The 9753-nt window shown below is 35.4% G+C and overlaps 1 protein-coding gene across 1 annotated transcript; it reads left to right on the forward strand.

Moving 5' to 3' along the window:
- Positions 1 to 6955: 6955 nt before the first annotated feature.
- Positions 6956 to 9312, forward strand: LOC107466823 (protein ACCELERATED CELL DEATH 6-like). Its single transcript, XM_052254371.1, has 4 exons — positions 6956 to 6985; positions 7339 to 7837; positions 7928 to 8077; positions 8181 to 9312. The coding sequence occupies exons 1-4, from the start codon at positions 6956 to 6958 to the stop codon at positions 9230 to 9232; spliced, it is 1731 nt and encodes a 576-aa protein (XP_052110331.1). The 3' UTR covers positions 9233 to 9312.
- Positions 9313 to 9753: the final 441 nt, after the last annotated feature.

The following is a 9753-nucleotide window of genomic DNA, read 5'->3' on the forward strand; positions in this document are numbered from 1 at the left end:
TTGCTTCCTAACCGTTGTCACAGAGAAGATTCAAAGAAAAGAGGTAACTTCGTGAAGAATGCGAAGTGGTGAAGAGAGAGACTGTGAATCGTGGGAGACGTGTCAAACGAGTCAAAATTGATGGAGAAAGTAAATGGCAGTTATGGCCAATTAAGGTAATTCCCATTAAACCATAGTTAAAGACTGAATTAGGATTAAGTGTTTCATTTTCCGAGGAGTAACTTCGAAAACAAACACGTTAATCCTAGGGAGCAATTTGTTAGTAAAAAAATAATTATATTCGAAGGCTGAGCTGATTTGAGATGTTAATAAAGTTTCGAAATGAAAGTAGAGATCAAAAGGGATGCACGTGAAGGCATCAAGTGAAAAACTATTTGGCACGGATTCGATGGACATGGTAAATTGAATAGCTACTCGAATGAGGAAGATCGAAGGTTTTTTTGAGTTAAAGGGATTTTTAGAAACTATCACACGTTTGGGCAAAAGAGCGGGAACAGTTACCCAAATTTTCACACACAAGGGGGCATCATGTCATTAATGGTCAATTAAGAAAGCAAGGTTGAAACTTTTCTTTAGAAATATAGTCAAGCTCACTCATATCCCAGTGAATTTCTGAGTCTGCGTTCGAGTTCGAATTTTGTAGGGTTCCTTCCATGTCTTTATCTTTTTAATTTACAACTTCAGCAAACTTTACTTTTTCTGTTCAATTTATCTTTAAAACATCTTTAAATTTCATTGTGAGATTTACATTTTAGTTAATCTTTATGTCAAAAGTCATTTGATTCAATCCAAGGCATTTTTATCGCTTTATTTAAATTCATTGCAAACCTTTTCGCTTTCAGTCAGTTTATCTTCCAAAAGTCTTATTTTACACCCTTTAAACCATTTTTCCTTTTTAATGCTCATCTAATTCGAGGACCTTTGATATACTTATAGAAAAACTGATACCTGCAAAAGAGGAGTAGGTTTCGCTCCTAGACCATTAGAATCGAACCACTTTTGATTTGCTAAAAATCGACAAAACACCACAACAATCAAATGTCCTAAAAGTATGACAATCAAAAATTACCAGTTATAACAGTTAGAATTGAACTCCCACACACAAAATCAAACTGTTCCAACTATGTAGATTTTGAAAAGAGAATTCTAAGTGATCAACACTTTTTTTTTGCCTTACTTTTAAATTAATACTAGTTAAATCTTCATTTTTTTCATTAGAAGTGTTCGTCTCTTTAACACTTTTCTTTTTGAAATAATGGTTTAAAAGTGTATGCTAATCATTATTTAAAAATAAAATGATGACGAATTGACGATGACAACGGTAAGGTAAAAAGTTTTAAATTGGTGGAGATTTACTTATTTAGTTACTCTTTTGTATTTTATTTTCTGTTAAAACTCTATTAATTATTTTACAATAGTTTTTTTAAGTGGTAACATATATATCAAAAAGAAAAATGTTAAGCGTCATTAATATTTATTGTTTTTGTCATTATTTGGCCATTAATTCAATATTTTTAATATAATTCTTTTAGTCTAGTAATTTAATAATATATTTTATCTTATAATTTTAAATATTAATAGTTGACTGATAACAAAAAAATCTAAATCTTTTAACATTTCTCTACTAGTTGTAATATGAGAGATTTCAATGAAATAGTACATGTGGAGAAACGACAAGGTGCTGGGGTCTTACCTCGGTCTGCAGAAGAATTTAAAGCTTGGATACATGATATGGAGTTAGTGGATTTGTCGCTCACTGATCGTATGTTCACATGGTTTAGGAGACGTTCTTGTAGTCGCATTGATAGAGCTTTGGTTAGCTTAGAGTGGTTGGGGGAGTTTCCGGAGACTCGGGCACGAGCTAGACCAAGGGGGTTGTCAGATCATTGCCCTATTATAGTAGAAGACAAAAAACTGAGGGGGAGGTCCAAGGCCTTTCAGAAGCTTAGATTCCTGGTTTACACATGAAGGTTTCCTTAGAATGGTGAAGGAGGAGTGGAGAGGTTTGGAGGAGATTCAGTTCACAGATAAATTGAAGGCATTGTCGATTCTGTTAGGAAGGTGGCATAAGGCCAATTTTAGTGATATGGACATGAAGATTACGACCTTTGAGGAAGAAATTAAGAAGATTGATGATTTGGTGAGCAATGGAGTGTATGATGAAACTATGGAGGCTAGACGAAAGGCACTAGTCACTTGCTGTAAGAGATAGTATGTGAGAAAAGAGATTCATTTGAAGCAGATGTCCCGATCGTGACAAGCAAAGGAAATGGACAAAAATACAAGATACTTTCACAACATAGCTTCAGCAAGAAGGAGGAATAATAGGATTGATACATTGCTAATCAATGGCAGACATGTCAGGAATCAGGCAAGGATAAAATTGCTATTATTGATTTCTATAACGGCTGAGGAGATAAGAGATGTTGTGTGAGACTGTGAGTCCTCTAAGGCACCAGGCTGTGACGGGTACAACATGAATTTCATTAAGAGGTGTTGGGACGAGATAGGGCCAGAAATCACGGTAGTTGTGATCGGGTTCTTTCAGACTTTAAGGTTATCGACGGAATCCAATAGCGCTTGGGTAGCACTGGCTCCAAAGTTTGTTGGGGAAAGGGAGATTAAAGACCTGTGACCTATTAGTATGGTTGGGTGTGTGTACAATGTTATTTCTAAAGTATTGGTGAGGAGGATGAGACAAGTAATGCCAGAGCTAGTAGGAGAGACTCATAGTACATTTGTGAAAGGTAGTAAAATACATGATGGGGCACTCATTGCATGTGAAATTGTAGACTAGCTTAAGCGGAGGAAGGAGGAGGCCATAATAATCAAGTTAGACTTCCAAAAAGCATATGATAGAGTCAAGTGGAGCTTTGTGGACTTAGTACTGCAGAAGATGGGATTTGGGCTTAGATGGAGATTGTGGGTTATGGAGTGTGTGACAATAGCTTCTATGTCACTCCTGATAAATGGTTCGCCATCCAAGCCGTTCAAAATGGAAAGAGGCTTGAGACAAGGTGACCCACTTTCTCCGTTCCTGTTTGTACTAGTTGTAGATGTGCTACATTGGATGATTGGAGAGGCGGTCAGGAATGGCCTTATATCACCATTGTTAGTTGGGAGAGATAGTATCGAGTTATCGCATCTCCAGTTTGCGGATGATACAATTCTGTTTAGCCCACCAGAAGAGGAGACTATCAAGAACTACAAGCGACTCTTGAGGTGATTTGAGCTGATGTCAGGGCTGAGCATTAAGTTTGACAAGTCGAGCTTGATTCCAGTAAACTGTGACCAGCAGTGGATCCAAAGTATGTGCCATTTGTTGGGTTGCAAGGGAGGTTCCCTTCCAGTCAAATACTTGGGAATCCCTTTAGGAGCAAATCCGAGGCTGGTGAAAACTTGGAAGCCCATCATAGACAAAGTGGAGGAAAAGCTCAACCTATGAAAAGCAAAAGTACTAAATAAGGCCGAGAAGTTGGTGCTGATCAAATCAGTTTTAAATAGGCTACCAATGTATTATATGAGTTTATTCAAGATGCCCAAAGTAGTTGTTGAAAAATTAATCTCCCTAGGGAGAGGGTTCCTTTGGAGGAAGGAGGATGAAAGTAATGGGATGGCATTAGTTAAATGGAAAGTGGTGCAGGCCCCTAAGAAACTGGGAGGGTTGGAATTTGGAGATGCTATGATCCGCAACACGGTTATGTTATTTAAGTGGTGGTGGCGGTTTACCAAGAAAGACTGTCCATTGTGGAAGAAAGTCGTCTGCTCATATAACAATCTAAATCTTAATGAGCTACTGTCAACTCAAGTATTACCTACTAGAGGAGGCCCCTGGAAAGATATATGCTAGTTACAAATAACAAATCAACATTTAAGGAAAAAGATGGTTACAGGTTTGTCTATGGAGATTGGTGATGGACGGCGTACTCACTTTTGGGAGGATGTATGGTTACACTGTGGATCATTGAAGGATCAGTTCCCCAGACTTTTCTCGGTTTCAACCCAATGTGGATCTATTATAGGAGATTGTGGGTTTTGAGACGGGTTAGAGTAGATTTGGAATTTCCAATGGAGAAGAGAGCTCTTTCAATAGGAGTTGGAACTTCTGAGTCAATTACACGAGGTGTTGAGACCTGTGACACTAATACAAAATAGAGAGGATAGAGTTGTGTGAAAATTTGATAGAAAATGTACTTTTTCAACTAACTCATTTGTGCAGGTTTGACAGGAAGAAATGATCCCAAAGGAGGTTACCAGTTACAGCTTCACTAAGACTATCTGGAAAGGTTGAGTGCCACCTAGAGTGGAACTTTTTACTTTGTTTGTCCTGATAGATAGAGTGAGTACAAAAGATAGGCTTAGCAGGTTTAGAATTATCAGACAGGAAGATAATATCTGTGTTTTCTGTAATAATGAGGTGGAGCATATACACCACCTGTTTCTAGGATGTGAATTTGCCTGGCAGGTTTGGAATGCTTGGATATCAATGTTATGCCGACAGTGGTCTTTTCTAGGATCGATGAGAGAACATTTCTTATGTTGGACATAGGAATCAAGGAGGAAGGAGGATCGAGAGCAACGATTGAGATGCTTCTACGCGATCGTCTGGAACATCTGGTTGGAAAAAATAGAAGAATATTCCAGAATGTAAGCAAAGGTGTGGAAGAAATATTCAACATGACGGTGATAAGTTCCAACGAATGGAAATGTGTAGATCCCTTTGGTTGTTGATGGCTATGCCTGAGATGACATGGAGACTCTTCTTTGTGCTGTTGTGTCACTATTTCTAAGCTTCTTTGTGCTGTTGTGTTTGTTAGTTCTGTTGCTCCATTGTATTGTGTTGAGATCCTGTTTTCAAAAAAAAATATTTCTCTACTAAAAAAATGATAAATAGACTCTAAATTAAATTTTATAATGCCATGCAGATACTACGTAGTACCTCACTTAGATTAGCACAAGAACTATTCGAAGGGATTGAGCCTTTTCTAAGGTAATCCCAAACTTTTTTTCCATGTATGTCCTCTAGTTGTATTGATTGAATCGGTAATTAAATCTATCGAACTATTAGATTATTGGGCTGAAATATTAATTTAACTATTGAGTCATAGGTTGAATTCGTTAATTTGATCATAATTAAAAAATTATATAAAATTTATTTTTTTCTCATTTTTAAATAAATATATTTTTTATTTTATTTTATATTAAATTAACTATTATTTTTAAATTGTAATGATTCATCAATTAATTTATATTTATTATACTTTTAAAATGTATAAAAAATAAAAATTATAATCACAAAAATAAAAAACAAATTATATTAATAAAAAATATTTTTTAAATTATAAATATAATTTATTTTATTTATATAATATATTTGTAAAAAACATTATGTATAACAAATAATAATTTTATTTAATTTGATCAGATTTTATTATATTTAACTGGATTGATTTATTTGTGTTTAACGAATTTTTATTAAATTTAACCAAATTTAATTAGGTTAATTATTAACTAGTCACCCAAAAAAAAAATAATGATTCAACCCTAGTCACCAAAAAAAAAATGATTCAAACCGAGTTGATAACTAAAAGATTGAGTTTTCGAGTAGACTGACCAGATTAAACGAGTTTGATAGGTATGTCTTCAAGCTTCCAATCGAAGGAGTCTATGAGTGAACCCAACATTAAGTGCATCCTAAATTCCTAGCTAATAACGAGGATCATGCTGGGACATATTCTTTTTCCAGCACCAAAGACACGAGCTTTGATATCGATACTCGATCCTATAAACCTCTTAGAGAAAAAAATCCAGTGTGTAATAAATTAATAATGCACATTAATAGTTATTGAAATAAAATATATACTGCATATTAAATTGGTCTCTTACGTTTGAACATAATCCTATTTTAATCGTTAAGGTTTAAAATGTCTTATTTAAATTAAAAAAAAATCATTTAACTTCAATATGATTAAAGTTAAATAATCAACAGAGTATCCTACATAACAATAGTATAAAAATAAGGTCAGAAAAGTATAAATTGTAGAGAAACAAAATCAACCGTGCATGGATCAATATATCTTGAATGGTGCATATTCATGCGTGTAGCTGCAGGGAAGAATGCGCATCTAAATGGCCAGTGGGTATAATAATATCCAGGAGCCGGTGAGAGAAATATGCTTTAGCCTTGGGTTGAGGGAATAGATATCATTTGGATTGCATGCTTCACCATTATTACCTGAATAAAGATCGAAATTAGATAACAAGCTCGAAGCTATATACATGGCCTTATTATGCAATTTGGGACATACGATAATGATCTATGTTAGGAACAGCACATGCTGGAAGTCCAAAAGTCTATAGGAAAATTTGCAGTGTGCTATTCCTTTCTTGTTGTATAAAATGAAATCATACAGGATTTGAATATTCAACCAATTATTCAAGAACAACATTTTCATATTGCAGAAATAGATTTTTTATAAAAGCATAACAGAAATATAATTTGCTGTATAAATCATAACGGAATCAAGCAAACATTCAGGACTAACCATATGTATAAATAGAATACTCCTTGTTTAGCACTCATATCATAGGATCAACCATACAAAGTATACATCTCCTGTTAAGTGCCTATATCTGAAAGAAATACCACAACAATACAAATATATTCTTAACACCAAATTAAGTCAGATGTGAGTGAGCCAAGAGGAAGGAGAAGGTAGAGACTTGCAGTTGCAGGTTCAAAGTTAATTTACAGTAATGCCCCTTCCCCGTTAAAAAACAACAACTTTTGATTTAAAAGGTACAAAAGATAATAAATTTTGAGTATTTCACATTTGCTTTAAAAGTTTAGTTTAGTACCAACAAAAAAGGCAAGAGAGAATTAGCCAAAATTGTTTAGTGCTGATTCTGTTGAAGATTTCTCTGCTAAAATATGTGAAATTATAAACTAAAGAAGATGAAATTATTTGGGGATCAGATACAATCTGTAATTTTTTATCCGCTAAATTTGAATAATTTATAGTCGCTGCTATTGAGCATGAGCTTGTTTGTGCCTTAGAAGCACATGCTGAGAAGAGAATTAATTGAAGAACTGAAAACTCTGTCGAAGAAAGGGCATTTCATTTCAGTCTAAACATAGGCAAAGAAAGAAGAACTAGGCTAAACATAAAAATTCAGAATAAAGGAAAATTCCTGTATGTTGATTAGTTGGTAAGAAGCCATATACAAAATTGCTTATGTGCACACTAAAATCAATGAGCATAATCCATCACTATGTACTTGTATATAAATACCTGTATTGTTTAACTCATTTTTAATGTATATTTTGTATTCCAATAGGAAGTGGTGGAGGACTACGATCCACGGTATGCACCATTATATGCGGCATTGCGCACTGGTAATTGGGATGCAACTCTGAAATTTATTCAGAACCATCCGCAACCGGCGGAAGCAGTGAAGGCAAAAATTTCGCACGAGGGGAAGAGACCTCTTCACGTGGCAGCTCTATTCGGGCACCACCACATCCTGGAGAGGTTGTTGCCGTTAATGTCAACGGAGGATGTTAAACTGACAGACAATCATGGCTTCACGGCTCTTCATGAAGCTACTTACGGTAGAGACGTCAGAGTGGCACAATGCCTTGTCCAACGCAACAGGGAATTGCTTACAATTCCTTCAAACGATCATTGGATTCCTCTCACACGTGCTCTTAGCGTTGGTAACAAGGAAACTGCTGCCTACCTTTTTCGCGAAATTCCAGCGGAAGAATTAGCACCTGAAAAGGGAATCAATGGGGTTAATGTTCTCAGCATGTGTTTTTCCTCTCAGATATTATTAGGTAATCACTGTATAGATACATGAAATTTTCTGCTTACAGGATTTCTATTAACAATTCATATACCTCAATCCAAGCATAATTTTTAATCAGATGAGGCTCTAAAGTTACTGCGTAATTACCCAAAGTTAGCAGTAACAGCAGGGGATAGCGGGTCAACATTTTTGGAAGCTTTGGCAAGTGTACCTTCTGCATTCCCTAGTGGGCGTCAACTCACATGCTGGGAAAGATGGATCTTGAGAAGTGAGTATATTACCATATATATTGATTGATTAATTAACCTTTTCAAACTCATTAATTTTTTGTTGGGTGGCGAACTGGCTTCTCTCTTCATTCTTAACGATAGGAAGACGAAATATATACAAAGTTGATGAATCAAACGTGACCTACAAGCAGTCTCGTGAGCTTCTACAGATTGCATGTGAACAACTATCCGAATTAAGAAAAGAAGAGCTTGAAAAAAGTCGAGCACGTCTGGCACTAATTCAAGCCGCCAAAATGGGGATCCCAGAGTTTATCAAGGAAGTGATAAAGAAACACCCACACGTTTTCTGGGCAGGTGAAAATCCGAGAAATGCTATATTTGTGGGTGTTGAATATCGCCAAGCCAGTGTTTTTGATCTTATTCACGGTATGGTTTGGAAAAATGCACTTGCTGAAATGACGGACAGGAATGGCAACACTCTGCTTCACATGGCAGGAGTGTTAGCTCCGAGCGCACAGCTTCATGATATCTCTGGTGCCGCTTTACAAATGCAAAGGGAATTACAGTGGTTCAAGGAAGTGGAGAGTATCACACCAGCTTCAAGGAAGGAATCTTTAAACAATGACAAAAAAACTGCTCGACAATTGTTCACGGAAGAACACAAGGATTTGGGGAAACAAGGTGAGAAATGGATGAAAGGAACAGCCACTTATTTTAGTCTTGTAGCAGCTCTTGTAGCCACGGTGGTTTTTGCTGCCGCATTTACGGTTCCAGGTGGTAATGACCAGACCACAGGTTACCCTATTTTCTCAAAGAAAAAGGCATTTGTGGTGTTTGTATTATCTGATGCAATATCGCTCTTTTCTTCTTCAACTTCGATAATCATGTTCTTAGGCATTCTCACTTCCCGTTATGCTGAAGATGATTTTCTCAAGGCATTACCTTTGAAGCTTATCACAGGCCTTCTGACTTTATTTATCTCCATGGCATCCATGTTGGTAGCATTTTCTGCGGCGCTCTTTGTTATGCTTCACGGGAAAGCATGGATTGTTATACCTTTAAGTTTTCTTGCTTGTGTTCCAATTGCTTCCTTCATTTGGTTGCAGTTTCCTCTTTTTGTGGAGATCACAGTGTCGACCTTCGGGCCAAGCATCTTTAATAGGAATGCTAATAAGCACTGGCTCACTCGATAATTCACTTGCAATGTGTTTTTGTATGTAAGGTCTGTAATCTTTGGTAATAATAGTTGAGAATTGTGAGAGTGTCATCATAATTTAGTTTTTTGCTATCATTTTTAGTTATTAATTTAATTTTTTATTTTATTACTTCAACAAAATATTTTATTTTATATTTTTAAATATTAATAACTAATTGATGTAAAAAATAATAGATTTTGATAATTTTTAAATTTTTTTAATAATTATTACTGTATTAGTGATAATGGACTCGATAATTGCACTTACGATGATGTATATGTACATCTTCTTTTAACAATTACAATCATGTATATGTAATTGTTATAGCAATTGCAATTAAACCCCCACACACAAAACCATTACAATCATGTATATGTATATGTGCAGCTTCATGATATCTCTGTTTAATTATTTTTATATTTTGTTGAATTATAATTGATGGTAATTAGTTGCTAAGAGAAAGGAGGGTTGAATCTTAGCCCCTTTTTGTTGAGTGTTACTTTTTACTCTTTAAAATA

This window comes from Arachis duranensis, chromosome 9 (assembly GCF_000817695.3).
Source record: "Arachis duranensis cultivar V14167 chromosome 9, aradu.V14167.gnm2.J7QH, whole genome shotgun sequence".
In the NCBI taxonomy this organism is placed as follows: domain Eukaryota; kingdom Viridiplantae; phylum Streptophyta; class Magnoliopsida; order Fabales; family Fabaceae; genus Arachis; species Arachis duranensis.